A 16920-nucleotide genomic window follows, 5' to 3' on the forward strand; every position below is an offset into this window, starting at 1 on the left:
TAGTGCTGGCTATCAGAAAGAATAGTATTTGAGCTCTTAAAGGCTTAAAGCAGCCATCTAAGTGAGGTATCAGCTAAGTCTGCATGGAAGAAGCACACCAGCCTCCAGCCTGTGTGATCAAATAATCGTTAATTTTTAAAAAAAATCCATGATCAGAAGAGGGGATTATAGTAGAGCTTAAATTTTGAACACCAGATTTGCAGAAGCTAGGAATAACAGCACAAGGCCCAAATCCATTTTCAAAACTTGTTCTCAGGCTGAGTGCATTAGCAGTGGATTAACTCCATCCCCTTAACCAGCCCAGGAAGGAGCAGTCTCCTTTAAGGGCTTGTGTGAGTGTATATAGTATATCCTTGATGGAGAATCCTGAATCATATCCTGCCTGCCTTGGTCAAAAGGCCCTGAACCAATTTTGTGAACTCTTCTAACTTAATGTACATGTCATGGTCTCTTCCCCACTTCTGCAGTCCCACCGTAACTGGATGTATTGATATGCTGCCAGTCATGCTTTTGTGACAGTGTTCTTTGCCTTCTCATGTCCTTCTAAAGTCCCTAAATCTGTGCAAACCCTTAGATACCATTATGGCTTCAGGTTAATGATCTCTCTCAACTGGAAGATGTGTTTTGTTTTTGTCTTATCTTTTCTTATTTAAGATTTCATAAATGTTCTCCTTAAATTGCATTTGAGATTTGGGGTCTCTTTTATACCCTAAATCATCCTATTACCTACATTCTCCAATACTTTCAAAATATCTATGCATTGTCAACTTTTTGTCAGCAAAATATCCCTGGCCCAGCTTGACTGCAAGTTATTTCATCATTACATTTTACAGACAGGAACTGTACCACATTCATTTATATATTCTTGGAGCTCAGCAATCCTAAATTGCTTGAATGAATGCATGAGGCATCAGTGAATGCTCCATACTCTATCCCATTTCCTTTCTCTGAACATTCCAGAGGATTCTGAAAGACTGGGTTTCTTGCCTTCTCCTGTGCCTCTCTATATGCTGTGAGTATGCACAGGAGAGCTACCAAATGGGCTTCTATATCCCCTTCTGGGAAGTCCTCCCCAGACCAGTGAATCTGTACTTTATCCCATTATAATGAGCACATTCTTCCTGCTTGCCTGATTAATTCCATACTGAGGTTTTTTCCATTGTATCTCTAGGCAAGAACAGACTCTGAATGTAAAGGCTTGTAGGCCAGGACTGGGGAGATGTTGACTGGTGATGGGGCACCCTGGAGTCACGGTATGATCTGCTCAGTCTAGAACTGCCTCCTGTAGTTCCTTTCCCCCTCTCTAGCATCTCCCTTCCTATTCTTGTATCATGTCCACTGGACCCTGTGCCTTCTATGGCTCATATTATTTATATAGATACCCATGTGTGTCTCACAACTCTCTCCTTCCTAGACTCTCACAAAACAAAAACCAAAAACTCACTGCCACTGAGTCAACGACAACCAATAGTGAGTCGAATTGCTTCTGTGGGTTTCCGACGCTATATAGCTTAATGGGAGCAGAAAGCCTCTTGTTTCTCTGAGTGGCTGGTGGGTTCGATCTGCTGACCTTGTAGTTAGCAGCCCAAATTGTAACCCACTATACCACTAGGGTTCTTAACCTAGCACGTTGGCATACAACAAGTGGCCATAAATGCCTGGCAACAGAATGAAAATTCCAGCTCAGCTGCACCTGCCCTGGACAGAACCGAGGCTTAAAGCTCCATGGGAAAAGGATGGCTCTCAGGTCAAATGAATGGGTGAATGGCAGAAATCAGGTTCTCTCTGGAGGAATCGTATCATGTGTGTGCTCTCATTAAAGACTGGAATCTCCAGACTGGGGTCTAGAATGAGTCTCCTTACTGAGGAAGCTCTCCGTGCAAGAAATCAGGGTCCTGAGGTGTTAGGAAGCCTAGGTGCTATTTGGTATAGGCAGCATAGGATGGCATTCTGGGAGAGTAGAAAGAAGCAAGGTTAGTGCTTCAAAACCCTGTTTTACTTCCCCTGCCTGGCAGAAGTTGTCTCTCCCTGCCAGCGCAATCCCCACTCACAGACACGCACATCCAGAAATGGAAGGCCAAACAGGGCATATGCTCAAATTTTATAGAGCTGAATACAGCAAGTCTCTGGGGGATCTCTCTGCCATGAGTTGATTCCACCTCATAGCAAACCTGTAGGACAGGCAGAACATCCCCCTTGAGTTTCTAAACCTTTAGGAGTATAGACATCCTCATCTTTCTCTCAAGGAGCAGCTGGTGGATTCAAACTCCTGCCCTTGTGGTTAGCAGCTCTTTGTGTAGCCCCCTAGTCCCTCAGAGCTCCTTCTCTGGGGAATGGTGATTAGGAAAACAAACATGTCTCCCACTTTGCAACACAGGGCTGCATGATTAACACATAAGAAAACAGGAGCCAGCAGTGTGCAACAAAGCTGGTAGGCAGCGGAAATGTTGATCTGGGGATCAGGTCCAGCGAGAGGCATCCCTCCTCAGGCTAGGTTGGCACTCAGTGAGGCTATTTCAGGCTGGGGGATTAAGGTTGAATCATGATGAGTGTGTATGCACCTACGCGTCAACACACACTATCCCTAGACGCGTCTCTCTCTTCTCTCCCACTGGTTCCATGCCCCGTTCCCAGGCCTGTCTCCTGCATTGAGAAGTCTCTGGTGCGCCCCCTTTGGCAGCCCCAGGGAGCACACATGTTGTGCTCTGGATCTCTACTTCCTGGAAGAGTTCATGCTGGCCCCACCCTTCCTTGGTGAAACAGTGACAGGAGCCTAGCCTTGTGGGTGGGGGTGGGGAGGGAAGGATAGGGACAGCATATCAAATATCCTGCTCCCATCCGCCACCCCCACCGCCGCGATTTTCCATTAACCTCACACTCATCTTGCCTTCCCACCTTCTTAATCATCTCTCCGCGGCTGCTTCTCTGCTCCCCACCTCCTCTTTCCTCCTTTCTGTGTGTCTTTCTCACCTTCACCCCCTTTTTTGAGGAGGGCACCTCTTCCTGACTCTTTGTTTCTCTTGTGCTCCAAGTCCTCAGCCTGTCTTTCTCTCCCTTTTGAGTTTTGACCCTTTATACTTGCCTCTCCTTCCAATGATCATTCTTTCTATTTCTCCTTATCTTCTTTGGCTTCCTCCGGCCATCGTTGTTCTCTGTCTCTCCATCTTTCTCAGCACACTCTTTCTTTCAATAAATATGTATTGACCTTCTATCATGCACAGAACTATGGTAGCTCCCTGAAGTTCAGGTTGAAGAAATATGTAAAATGCTGGCTCTATTAAAAATGTTTATCATCTTGGAGACAAAACTGAGCCTTACATAAATGACTCTTAACATAAGGGCCCAAAGTAAACCTTGCTATTAAATGGCTAAGCGTGCTCTAGCAGTAGCTGAGAGAAAGCCCCTTCCGGAGGCTGGCTTTTTCTGGAAGCTCTGTTCGTGTCCTTCTCCTACTGAAAAACCCTGATGGCTGCCTCAGATCTTCCTAGCCTGTCGCCCGCCACTCCAGGCCTTCCTAGACCTGACCTCAGCAGGTCTGCCTTTGAATATTTTGCTGTAGCAGTATTTCCCGGTCTGTTCCATTCCCACAGTTCTGCAGGACTGAAGCATAGCTTCTTTCCCCAGAGGTTTAAGAGGAGTGTGTATGCACATGGGTGGATGTGTGCGTGTGCGTAGGAGGGCTGAGGGGTAGCCAGACAAGACAGGTATGCCAGGGGCAGCTTAGGAAGCTCTTACAGCATCCCGTGTGTCATTGCCTTATTAACCCACTGAGCTTGAACGGAGCAGGAGGTGGCAGTCAGAAGCAACGAAGGGACAATGGAGGGCAGTTTGAGAACTACCAAATTGGAATCTCTCAGCACATCTTTTCCTCTCTTGGTGCCGTTGCTTTTGTCCAGTTGTCTAGGCGCCTCTCTCTAAGTGGATCAGGGCCTTTGAGCAGTCTCAGCCTCGTCCTCAGACAGCGATTGGGTGCTTCCAACGATGGGAGTCAGAGACCATTCTGTCTTCATTGCAAAGACCCTGAGTGCCAGGCTTCCCCAGGAAGGCCGAGTTTTGCAGATGATACCTCTTAACCCTTGGTCACCCAGGGCCCATGCCCTACCTTTCTGCAAAGCCCCTCCCTCCAGTGACCCTGCTTCTTCTACCCAACTTGTCAGCTTCAGACCCCCAAGACTGAGGGGGCCCGAGGACTGCAAAGTGCTCCTCTCCTCTCCCCACCACCCTGTCCCGTTCCCATTCTAGAGCCCCTGGTCGAGATGGAGCGCCCAGGAGGAGAAAGACGGTGCCTCTCCAAGGACCTGATTATTTCCAAAGACTTGTGCTAATTTTCTGATATGATCCTCACATCTCTGTGAGGCACTAAATCCTCATTACTTTTCCTGACCGATGCATTCTAATTAGATCAACACTTAAAAAAAATTCACAATAGCCACAGGATGGCTTTCCATCTCATTAACTCCTCACTTATTATTTTCATGAAAATTACTGATAAAAATGTGCATCTCCATTTGGTGAGGCCTCCCAGCCTCCTCAGCTTCTATCTTGCATCTCTCCCGTCACCGGGGCTGCGCTCTGTCGCCATGGAAACTCACAATAATAGAAACTAATAAATTACAAACGAGATGCTCGTTGAGCAATTATTGTCTTCTTTTATGCAAGTTTCTTGCTAATTTTGATCATAAGGGAAAGTACAATAAGACTCTAAAGGAATGAGTCTATTTCAAGAGAATATTAGCAAGCCGCAGCCTGGGCGGCTGTTTTTAGATCTGTAATAAAGTGATTTGCTGATTTCAAGCTCTAGGAAGAAGAAATCAACTTCTTGCCCCACGTCCCAGGCAGTAAACACTCCTCACCCCTGGTTCACTACCCAGTCCACCCAGACCTATTTGGGGTGGGGCTATACTGAAGGGATGAGGGAGGTTCAAAAAGTCGGTGGAAAAATGGAATGGGAAAAATGGAATGAGAAGATCATGGAATTTTCCCACAAACTTTTTGAGGTCCCCTCACAGCCTCTGTGCCTGCTGTCATCCTGTCCCTTCCCCGTGCCTCAGTCCATTCTGAAGAGAAAGACCATGGGTTAAACAACCAAGTACAGCTCGTGCTCCCTGGAGCAAATCCGACCCACGACACCCCGATGTGTGTCAGAGTAAAGCTGTGCTCGCCACGGCTTCCCAATGGATGCTATCTTCCGAAAGCCTTCCTTCCAGAAAACACTCTGGGTGAACTCAAACTGCCAACCTTCAGGTTAGCAGTGGAGCAAGTTAACTGGTGTCCCACCCAGGAATCTAGATGGTCTTTAAAAGACCGAGGGATAAAAAGGGCCTAGCTCTGCTCAAACCTGCTTCCCGTTCCCTCTTGGCATTCGGTTCTTAGAACGTTTACCTTATCCCCAAGCCCAGTTTTCTCACGGGAAGAGGGGAAACCTCTGTCCTGGTTGTGAAATAAAGACCGGAACTCAGTGGGAGGGACTGAAGCGGTGAGCCTGTGATTTATGAAGACTCCCATGACGGGGTGAAAGGCATCAGCAGGCAGTCTTCTTAGTTGGTAATTTTGGAAAAATATGTTGCCAGTGACAGAAGAACATCTGCCCGCTAGGACAAGTCACTCCTGTTTCATCTCCCAGGTCCCAGGATGAAAGTGGCAGGTGATCTTGAAAGGAAGGTCCCTTGAAGTGATGGTGACAGTGGCCCTGAACCTTGGGGAGGCAGCGGTGCCAAGGACGAAAGAGCAACTGAAGAATGATGTGGGGGCAGCCAGCCCAGGGAGGCGGTCTTCCTTTGCTAGGTGGGCAGGGTACAGGAAATAGCCCCGATTTTCAAACTCTCTTTCCGGGGAGCGCAAGGAGCTCAGCAGGCTCCAGCCTTTTTGAAAAGCCATCGGACCGGAATGTCGGGGTTTATTCCCCAGCTGTGCACCTGCTCTATGCGTCAAGAGAGCATCTCTTTACACTTCAGTGCTCATTTCCTTGGCTAGCTTGGGCCAGAGAGACATTGCTGGGGTTTGAAAAATCCCTTTGCACACTGTCCCTCTCAGATCTAGCCGTCTTCTAGGCTCCACTAGCACCTTAGCGTGGTTGGGACTGGGCACCAGAAGGGAGCATGCTGCTGCTTGGATGAAGAGGATCAATTGGAGGAGGACACCAGCGCTTAAAGGGTTCAGAAAATCGAATCTCTTTTTTTCTAGATCGCTAGCGATTCCTACCCACCTGACTTAGGCCCCTGGCCCAGCCTTCTGTTACCTGTGAGTGCAGGTTTATGGAGGGTTGGTTGGGGGAGTAGGGCCCCCCGAGGTCATTCCTGAGCAGGTTATCGCTGTGCATCTTGGTTTTGAGGCAGGTGATGTAACGGTTACAGAAATCCTTGCAGAGCTCATTGACTTTCTCCAGCTCCAGCAGGTGGATTCTCAGCACCTGGATTGCCTTCACCATCTGGGGAGAGGGAGGAGAGGTGAGCCCAAATGTTGATGTCACACACAGCCCCTTATAGCTTTAATCCCCAGCTGCAACCACACCAGAGAAGTCGGGCTCCTGCCCTGATTCCCTCAACCATCCCTTTTGACCTTAGGTGCCTGCTCTCTCACCAACATCCTGTACATTTTAATTGTGGCTACTGCTGATTATTCACTTGCTCTGAGCCTGCTGATTCACAGCTGTTACAGAGGCGGTTGCGAAGCTCTGAGCATTGCACTGGCCAGGCCCTGCGTTCATTATCCGTGTGACGCTGGGAAGTTGCTTAAGCTCTCTACACCTTAGTGTCTGACAATGGGGATAATTATACCCCCTCTTACAACGTTTCAGGTTTGCTGAGAAAACTGTATGGGGAAATGTACATGTTAGCACGTGCTAAAGTGTGAAGTACTGAACAAGCATAAGGAGGCTTGAGATTGGAGTTGTAAGTGTACTCAGAGGTTGGGGGCTGTCTATTCTTACACACATATTCTAAGTACTTCGTGCGACATGGGTTAACTTGTGGACACCCAAACAATACATGTCGACTATCTGAATAATCCAGAACAATTTAGACTTGCTGTCTTTTATAGCCTTTTGTGCTCTTTGGATTATCATTTGTGTCCTCTCCACGGAGACATTTCTAACTCTTTGATGTCAAGAAGGTATTTCTTAATGGAAGCTTTTCTCGTTATTGTTGTTGCTGTTATAAAAAGAAAATAGTCTTGTGGGACAGCAAGGTCTATGGGCAACACATAGTTCACGAAGACAAAGTTCTAGATCCTTCTTGGGTGAGTCGGACCAGGGTCTTAAAAACTCGTGAGCAGCCATCTGAGGTGCAACCATTGGTGTCTCCTTAATCAAAGAGTAAGGAGTAATTAAAATTTGAGAGACATATGGAAAAATTAGTTCAATGGACTAAAGGACCACGCAAACACCACAATTTTGAACTAAAGCACCAGGCAACAGAGGGTACCTGGCTACCACTACCAACTGCCCTAAAAAGGATTTAGACGGGCCTTCCATTAGCAGGTCCTGGACAGAGTGGGGGGTAAATGTGGAACAGAACTCAAAATCCGAACAGTGGCCAGGCTTCCTGGTCAAAGAGAGACGATGGCCCTTAAATCGTCCGGGCTAGACCGGAACTCACCCTGGTGGTAGAATAGTCAATCATTTAAAATAAAAAGGGTAGCATTTGCCCAGTGATGATGTTCTGAGGGTCAGGAAAGGAGAAAGAATGGAAACAGGAAACCAGCACGATAGATCAATAGCTGATGGTACGTTGAAGGGGCTGGATGAGTTGAAATAAAATTCGTATAAATTTGTTGAATGCAAGACTGAGAATCTGCTCTCTAAATCTTCACTTAATTCATAATAAAAAGTTAAAAATAGATAGGATTACATGCAAAAACCTGTGCTTGGACTTTATTAGTATTAGACCCAAACTGGAAACAACGGAGGCTGCCTTCAAAAGTTGGATGGTTAAAAACCTATGGCATGCCTATTCCGTGGAATATTGTTTGGCAGTAATTAGGAATGTGCTACTTATATACGTAACCACTTGGATGGATCTCAAGAGAATTATGCTGAGATAAAGAAAAAAAGAAACAATCTAAAAATGTTACACACTGTATGATTCCATTACCTTCTATTATAGAGAAGAATAACAGATGAGTGGTTTTGAGAGTTGGGGGGCCGGGTAGGATGGAGAAGGAATTGTTCTGCATTTCACATTAACATATTTAATAAAATGGCATAGAATAAAATACACACAAATGCATGTAGAATTGGTAAACTCTGGCTAATGTGTCAGGAGAGTATTACTATTAATTTCCTGGTGGGAGATCATACTATAATTCTGTGAGATGTTACCATTGTGGGGGACTAGGTAAAAGCAAGTATCCCTGGGGGTTCAGCTGCTAACCAAATGGCCAGTGGTTAGAACCCACCAGCTGCTCTGATGTGACAGTCGACTCCCATAAAGAAGTACCAGCTTCAGAAACCGACGAGGCAGTTTTCTGTGCTATCAATCCACTGTGAGTTGGAATCTACTCAGTGGCAGTGGTTTGGATGGGCTTCGGTGAGGAGAATCAGGCTCGCTTTGCATTAGTTCTTATAAACTGCATCTGAACCTAAAATTTTATCCCACATTTTTTAATGAAGGGGGTATTGTTACCTTTTGATACTCATTTGTGTTGACACAAGTAATACATGTGAGTCCCTTTTTTAAAAATCATTTTATTAGGAGATCATACAACTCTTATCACAATCCATACATACATCAATTGTGTAAAGCTCATTTGTACATTCATTGCCCTCATCATTCTCAAAACATTTCCTCTCCCCGTAAGCCCCTGGCATCAGGTCCTCATTTTGTCCCCTCCCTCCCAGCTCCCCCCTCCCTCATGAACCCTTGATAATTTATAAATTATTATTTTGTCATATCTTGCCCTGTCTGATGTCTCCCTTCACCCACTTTTCTGTTGTCTGTCTCCCAGGGAGGAGGTTATATGTAGATCCTTGTAATCGGTTCCCCTTTTCTCTCCCACCTTCCCTCCACACTCCTGGAATCGCCACTCTCACCACTGGTCCTGAAGGGATCATCCGTCCTGGATTCCCTGTGTTTCCAGTTCCTATCTGTACCAGTGTACATCCTCTGGTCTAGCCAGATTTGTAAGGTAGAATTGGGATCATGATAGTGGGGGGGGGGAAGATGGGGAGGGAAGCATTTAGGAACTAGGGGAAAATTAATCACACCCTCTTACCAGCTTTTGAAGCATAGCATAGTGTATAGAGAGTATAAAAAGGGATGGAAATAATAACAACAAAAAAGGGAGTCTCTCCCAAAGAATTTTGTCTCTAAGATGGATAGAAGTCCATGTCATGTGATAACCTTCTCTGAGCCTCATTAAAATTCCACATGGGTAGCCCACAATCCCAGGACTAAAATGTATGTTATTTTATGGGCAGGGATTGTGCTCAACTAATGAAGAGCTCTTGGATGAATGCAATAGACTAAGTGCTGCTCAAAGACAAACCTTGACCATTTTGAGTCTTAATGCAAGGCCTTGTCCTTACGGGAATGCCATCCCCATGGGGCAGGACTGTGCTAGGCAAAAAATAGAATGGTGGCTCTGACATGGACTATTTGAACCAAAAGAGGGAATTTAATAAATGTATGTTCTTGCCCAAGTTTGCTTCTTGTCCTCAACCATGGCGATCTTGTTTTCTGTCTTTCAAGTAGGAGCACAGTCTAAGTTACTTGATCAATATTTGTTGATTGATTACTAACAATATGCAAATATTTTATACTGTATTATGTCTCTTACATGCTCCGCCTCCTTTATTCCCCCCTTCTGAGAGTAGGCGCTGTTATTGTCCATGTTTTATGGTTGAAGAAAGTGACATCTAGAGAGATTAAATGTGGCTTGTTTAATACCACACAGCTGCTACGGGACAGAACTAGCATAGGGAGCCAGGTTGCCCTGTCCCTAAACGTAGACTCTCAGGATTTATATCGATGGAGAAAATGCAGTGTAAAGGTTTCTGGTTTGTGAGAAAAGTGGCTCAGTGGCAGGAAGCATGGGGTTCCTGAGATGTCACATAGTTTTCAGAACATTACCGTTTGAACATTCTAAGCTCGAAACCCTTCCTCGGTAATGCAGCCATACCCCGCTGCTGCAGCTGCGCATTTCTCGCTCCTGGCCGGTCCCGAGGAGTCCGGGACCCTGACCAGTTTGAGTGGCTGCTTTCTTGTGTGGAATCAGAGGCTGGTTTGTCAGGTCCCTTCCCTTTTCTTACTTTGGGAACATTATCAGGACGCCTGCCCTCAATTAACCAACAGGTGTCGGTAGGAGCCGCCCGAGATATGGTGGGCCAGCAGCCAGATGAACCATGGTCAAGGTCTCCACAACACTGTGACATCTTCTTTCTGGTGGTCGCCAGAGCAGAATATATCAAGACAGTCTCTCTCTGAGCTCTCACTCTGCTGAGTACAAAGCCCTTCACTCCAATCTCTCTTGCCATAACGTGCGGATTCATTTAATTAATCCAGCCTTCTGATAAAAACACTGAGTTCATCCAACCAACCCAATCTTCCTTAACATCAGTCTATCTAATCAAGAACTACTGGGTCTTACTGTATGCCAGACACTGAATGTGCATTGGACTTGAATAGCCGTCCAGTTAGCTTTCTCTTCCCCCAAAAGAATGTAAAATGTTACGTATGAATTCATCAAATGTTCCTTCATCCTCTTTTCCTCCTTTATGTCTCTTCCAACCTTCTTCTCTTCTGCCCTCCCTCCCTCCTTTCTGCCTTCCCTCCTTTATCTCCCTCTGAGCTTCCCTTTACTGGACTACTTTTCAGTTCTTAGCAACATTTTTATTTATTCCTTTCAAAACGGTTTCTTGAAATCTACGCACACTTCCACACACACAAAGAGATGTGGGTATTATCCATTCATTTATGCTTTAAAAATACCAGTATATACTTATTACAAAAAAGAGTAAAAAATAAAGATAAATAAAACCAAAAAAGTTAAATCACTCAAAACACGTTTTATTGAACAGTTGTGTTTAAGTGTACAGCATGTTTAAACTAGATCACCTAAATTACCTTAGTTCTCCTGGATAGCTTATCAATTTTCTCCTCTTTCCTTTGAAAAGCAGAAGTGGACCTACCCCAGGATATGTGAGTATCACACACATTTATAAGCACAAAGGATTACTTTTTAATGGGCTAACAGGATTGTTGTAAAGATTTAAAAATGCGGAGTAAATCATAATGGTATGCTGCGGTAATGAATACGTAGGACCCACTCAGTATTAGGTGAGCCCTGGTGCTGGAGTAGTTATGCATTTTGAAACTATAGCCACACTGTGGGAGGAGGACGCGGCTTTCTACTCCTGTAAAGAGTTACAGTTTCGGAAACTCACAGGGGCAGTTCTACCCTGTCCTATCGAGTCACTGTGAGTGTACATCCACTTGGTGGCAGCGAGCTTGCTTTTTAAAATTTTAATTATTATTCCATATTAGAGAACCACACGGGGAAGCAGTCGTTGGGGAGCAGTGACATAGCAAAAATCCCCTGGGCCACGGACACACAAACTGAATTTGAGTCGAGGCTATGAGGGTAACTATTTAGGTAACACTGAGTAAGTTCCATGATTTCTCTGCACCTCAGTCTCCTTATTTGTAAAATGAGGATAATGATCATCCTCAAGTCAAAAGATTTGGTGAGAGAAATAATAATATGAAAATGCTTTATAAATCCGAGGGAACAAAATGCATATTTGATCTCCTTTAATAATCTCTAATATCCTGTTGACTTTTCTATAATTATTACATATTCAGCTAATGGAAAGCAATAATTCTCAGTTTTTTCCATTATCTTTGTGTTTAGTAGATCATCCTTCAGCCCATGTGTTTGTAATTTTAGATTTTTGCCTTGAAATCAGAAATAGAATGATGACTTCTAAAACGATTTTTCTAAATCAAGATAATGTAAAAGTTATTCCAAATCTTTTAAGGAATAGCCATTCCAACTAATTTAATATAAGGAGCAAATTCGATGAATACGCTCTTCATTCCTTTGCTCAGCATTTCCTCTTCCGGCTTCTCTTTTCCCATCCTACTCAAAATCGAGACCATGCCTTCCAGGAAGTCCTCTTCCACAAAGAAAAACAGGAGGCGGCGTTCACTTTTAGTCCCACACCACACTGCAGTCGCAGCAAGAATGCCCGATAGGGTTCCTCGATTGTAGGAAGTAACATGGTGTGCTGTCCTGAATCAATTTCTTGCCTGAGTATATTGGACAAGTGGTTTGAGTTTTTCTGAAAAATTCAGGATGATATTGATAACACCTGCATTTCAGAGTTGTAAAAATTGAATAAGATCATATGTAGCTGTTTGGGTATAGGGTACCTATTCAAGAAAGGTCAATACACTCTGCCAATGTGTCCCTACTGTCATCACCAAGTTCGCTTTTAATACGTTTTCTCTACTTGAGGACCTTGGCCTTGATAGTCATAATTCCTTGCCTTTAAAAACATTGATATATTTAGCATGTTAAAATACACAACATGCTTTTTTATCCATTAGCGCATTTGAATCTCCTAAGTACAGGAGTACAGGCAAAACCAGCAATCTCCTAGAGATGAGAAAACTGAGCCTCAGAGACTAGATATCCTGCTTAATTCCGAGGAACAACCAGGGGCTCTCCTGGTTCTGGAGGACAGATGACTTCCACCCACTCCTTATTCTTCTGTCAGTGGTGTGCTGGGACTATTTTCCTCCCTTATAGCAGAGTTTATGAGCACACATTCTTTAAAAGGGCTTTGATATTTTCTTTGCATCTTTAGGGCATGTCAAAACTAAAATCTAATCAGGGATTTGTTTCCAAATTGGACCAGCTCAACCTGACTAGTTGGAAGTACAAGGTCATTACAAAGAATGGGTCATAGGTGAAAGGCAAATACCAGGACTAACAGGTGATTTAGGGATAGAGTGAAAACTCATGGAAATTACCATGTTCAAAAGTTAAATAATTTTTGAGTCAATAGCTTGACATTTTCCTTCTTATGTCCTCAGAATCTGGATAAGTCATGTAGTATAACAGAAAGAGGGTAGGGTTTGGAGTCAGGTCCATTGGGTTCAAATCTCAGTTCTACAATTTGTGAGCTAGAAGACTTTTGGCTCTCAATTTTCTCCTTTGTAAAATGGGGATAGAAAGGTAGTGGTGGTAAAATTCTTGTCTTCAACGTGAAAGACCCAGATTCAGTTCTTGGCCAATGCATCTTGTGTATTGGCAACCACCACTAGTCTGTCAGTGAAGTCTTGGGTTTTGCTATGATGTTGAATAGGTTTCAGTGGAGCTTTAAAACAGATGAGGAAGAAAGTCCCACTGATAAAAATTATCAAATGAGACAGGAGGATTCAAGACTGCCGATTAGTCCGTTTCAAGGAACTAAGTAAAACAGATACAATAATCCTGGAACACAGACCTTCAAAGGAAATAATGAAATTAATCATATACCAACAATAGGAACAGACTAAATAAAAACAAAGAACAACGGGGCATATCAAAGGAGGCAAATCAGTGAACTGGCAACCAGCACAGTGTGGCTATTTTTGAATTATTGTAAGTAGCATTCCAATCAGAGGAGGTACCAAGATGGTGGCTTTTCTCACTCAGGATGGAACCAGCACCCAGATCAGTCATTGACAACCGGAGAGGTGTGATAGTCCCCCCCTACCTTGCCCAATATCCAGATGACTAGAAACATTCCCTTCCCCATCCACTCCAACCCACTCAGCAGCGGGTCAAACACCACTCTTCATTGTCAGTGTTGTGCCTCATATATCTTTTCTTTTGTTCCTTTATCTTATTAGTTCTTCCTTCCTCTCTCTAATTTTCTTTCTTTACCATTGTCTTCTTCCTTTTTGATCCTGAAAAGCAGGTGGCTCCACAACCCAATGCCTATCCCACTCCTCCTTGATTGGAAATATGTAGCCCACAGAGTAAGCTCTTGTGTTTCTACTGAAGCTGTGCTTGATGGCTAGCACTTTCACCACTACTATGCTTCTCCTCCTCTCCTCTCCTCTCCTCTTCTTTCTCTCTCATTTCCAGTGTATTATTTTTTCTCTTTTCTTCTCCACCCCTTGATATTCTCAAATTTTTTCCTTCCATTTCCCCCCTATTTTCTCCAGCAATTGGGAGCTAGTGATCTTATTCAGCCATAATCACCACATATTCCACCCTACCTATTGGGTGAGTACCACTACCTACACCAGTATCACTGGATCAATGACAGATTACACACAGCATTTTCCAAGCCAGCCTTCAGCGTTATGCAGGTTCAGCAATCAGAGACTTGTGTCTACACTCTTACCCACTATCAAACTCACCCAGAGGCAAGTAGTGAGTACCCTAGTGCTGCCAAACTAGTGACCAGAGTAGCATGCACACCAAGTTGCCTTGATATACTAAAACAAACAAAAATTAGGGTAAATAAAAAAAATAACATACACTAGGCTCGTATTTAATTCTAGCTTAATCTCAGAAAAATGCATTTTTATGATATGGCCATGCTTGATGCTTGCCCTCATGAAGAGATCACTGAAGATATAGCAAAGTGTGGTGAAGAAAGTAGATGGTGCCCAGCTATCAGAAAATATAGCTTCTGGGGTCTTAGACAAGAAGTTTCAAACAAGAAGCCACCTAAGTGAGGCATCAACTAAATTCACAGGGAAGAAGCACACCAAACTGTGTGATCCAAGGATTATTTATAATAAAATCCAAATCAGAAGGAGGCAATGGTATCAGAGCTTAAATTGTGAACAGCCAATTCACATAAGGCTAAGGGTGACAGTGGACGTCCAAAATCTATTTGCAGGGTCCACACATGGATTAAGCCTTCAGTAAATTCCCTCTGACCACAGTCAAGGGAAGTGAATAGTCTTGTTATCAGACAGAAATAATTGTAAAGTAAATAATGACATGTAGTTAGGTTAAAATATATATTGTCATTTGATCTCCCGTTTGACCCATTTCAAAGTAGTTTTAGTTAAGAAAAAAAAGTGAAAGGGAAATACTTGTGAATTCGGAAATACCCAAATTAAACCTCTGGTGAATCCCCTCTGACTATAGACTAGGGATGTGAATAGCCATGGTATCATGCAGGGTGCTTTAGAAAGTGGATTAATTCAGATACAGTAAGGATAAAATTTAACACCTTATCATATGATCTCCCTTTTGATCTATTTTAAAGTTGTTCTAGTTTATAATATTTTCTGCTTTTTTTCATTTAAGTTTTTTTCTGCTTACTATGTTACATTTTGTTGTATATTTTTCTGAATATGTAATCTAGGATAGGTGATAGGTGATCTATAAATATAGTAGCTAGATTAATGATTTCTTGGAGGTATGGCAGGGGAGGCTTCTGGGAAAAGGGGAACTAACAGGAATGAGTACAAGAAAAAAGAAAATGTTCTGAAATTGATTGTGCTTATGATTGTACAACTCTTTTGAATATGAAATATTGAATTGTATGATATGTGAATTATGTGCAAATATAACTATTTAAAAAAACCATACAATCAATATACTAACATCGCAATGCCTCAAATATCTCAGAAACAACAAACAACTTCCAATAACAACAAAAACATAACAAAATGGCTCGACAAGTGACCAAAATACAGGATCAAAAAACTCTCTAGAGGAAGAAATACTATTGGAACTACCTAATAAAGAATTTAAAAAGTTAATACATAGTCCATTTCAACAACTTAAGAAAGAAATGAAAGATACTATGGACACAATGAGGTAAAACAGACAAAATTCTAGAAGAGTGGTTCTCAACCTTCCTAATGCCTTGACCCTTTAATACAGTTCCTCATGTTGTGGTGACTCCTCAACCATAGAATTATTTTTGTTGCTATTTCATAACTGTAATTGTGCTACTGTTATGAATCAGGCGACCCTGTGAAAGGGTCGTTTGACCCCCAAGGGGGTCACAACCCAGATTGAGAATCGCTGCTCTAGAAGAATTCAGGAAAACAACACAAGGCAAAATTTTAAAATTAAAGAAAAATTATAAACTATACAAAGGTAGCAAATAGAAATCTAGAAGATTGATACTATATTTCAGATATAGATAATATATAGAATTGAATCAATGGAAGACAAAATCAGTGAAATTGAAGATAAATGTTTTACTATTGACCTGTTAGAACAACAATCAGAAAAAAGAATAATAAGAAAACCTAAGAATTATATGTGACATTCAAGAGGAATAACTTACAAGTGATTGTAATTCCAAAACAGGAAGAAACAAATATAAGCATTGAGAAATTTCTGAAGATTTGTTTGAAGAAAACTTCCCTAATATCATAAAATGTGAGGTATTATGCATTCAGGAAATTCACTGAGCTCCAAATAGGATAGATCCCAAAGTAAATAACAAGACATGCCATAATGAAAACTTCCCGAACGAAAGACAAAAAATGAATCCTGAAAGCAGCTTGGTAATTTTTTTTCTTTCATGTGACCTATGGACCATGACATGTAGTCCATCAGGGCCGTATGAAACAAAACAACACAAAAACAACAGGCACAAATAAGTAGACAACACTCAGGTCCAAAAGAACTTTCTGAAGAAGAAAAGGCTTTGGAACTGCACAATAAGAATCCAGAAGAACAAAGTGTTCTTGTGTTGAGGGAGTAAACACTTTGTTCTAATAATCCGGAACCCTGAGATGCTCACCTTCCGAACACAATGGCTGAAGAAAAAGCAGGTGCATAAGTAAATGTGGTGAAGAAAGCGGATGGTGCCGGCTATCAAAAGATATAGCATCTGGGGTCTTAAAGGCTTGAAGATAAACAAGTGGCCATCTAGCTGAGAAGCAACTAGCCCACATGGAAGAAGCACACCAGCCTGTGTGATCATGAGGTGTCAATAGGATCAGGTATCAG

The 16920-nt window shown here is 42.9% G+C and overlaps 1 protein-coding gene across 2 annotated transcripts in view; it reads right to left on the bottom strand.

The window, feature by feature from the left end:
• Window positions 1-16920, bottom strand: part of PKNOX2 (PBX/knotted 1 homeobox 2) — a 173863-nt gene that overhangs the window by 56538 nt on the left and 100405 nt on the right. For both annotated transcript variants that reach the window (XM_045283680.1, XM_004714155.2), the window contains exon 5: window positions 6239-6427. In XM_045283680.1, the coding sequence (XP_045139615.1) occupies window positions 6239-6427 (189 nt within the window). The remainder of the gene's footprint in view (window positions 1-6238; window positions 6428-16920) is intronic.

This window comes from Echinops telfairi, unplaced genomic scaffold, assembly GCF_000313985.2.
Source record: "Echinops telfairi isolate 266 unplaced genomic scaffold, ASM31398v2 ScPeMD7_7465;HRSCAF=8503, whole genome shotgun sequence".
Lineage (NCBI taxonomy): Eukaryota > Metazoa > Chordata > Mammalia > Afrosoricida > Tenrecidae > Echinops > Echinops telfairi.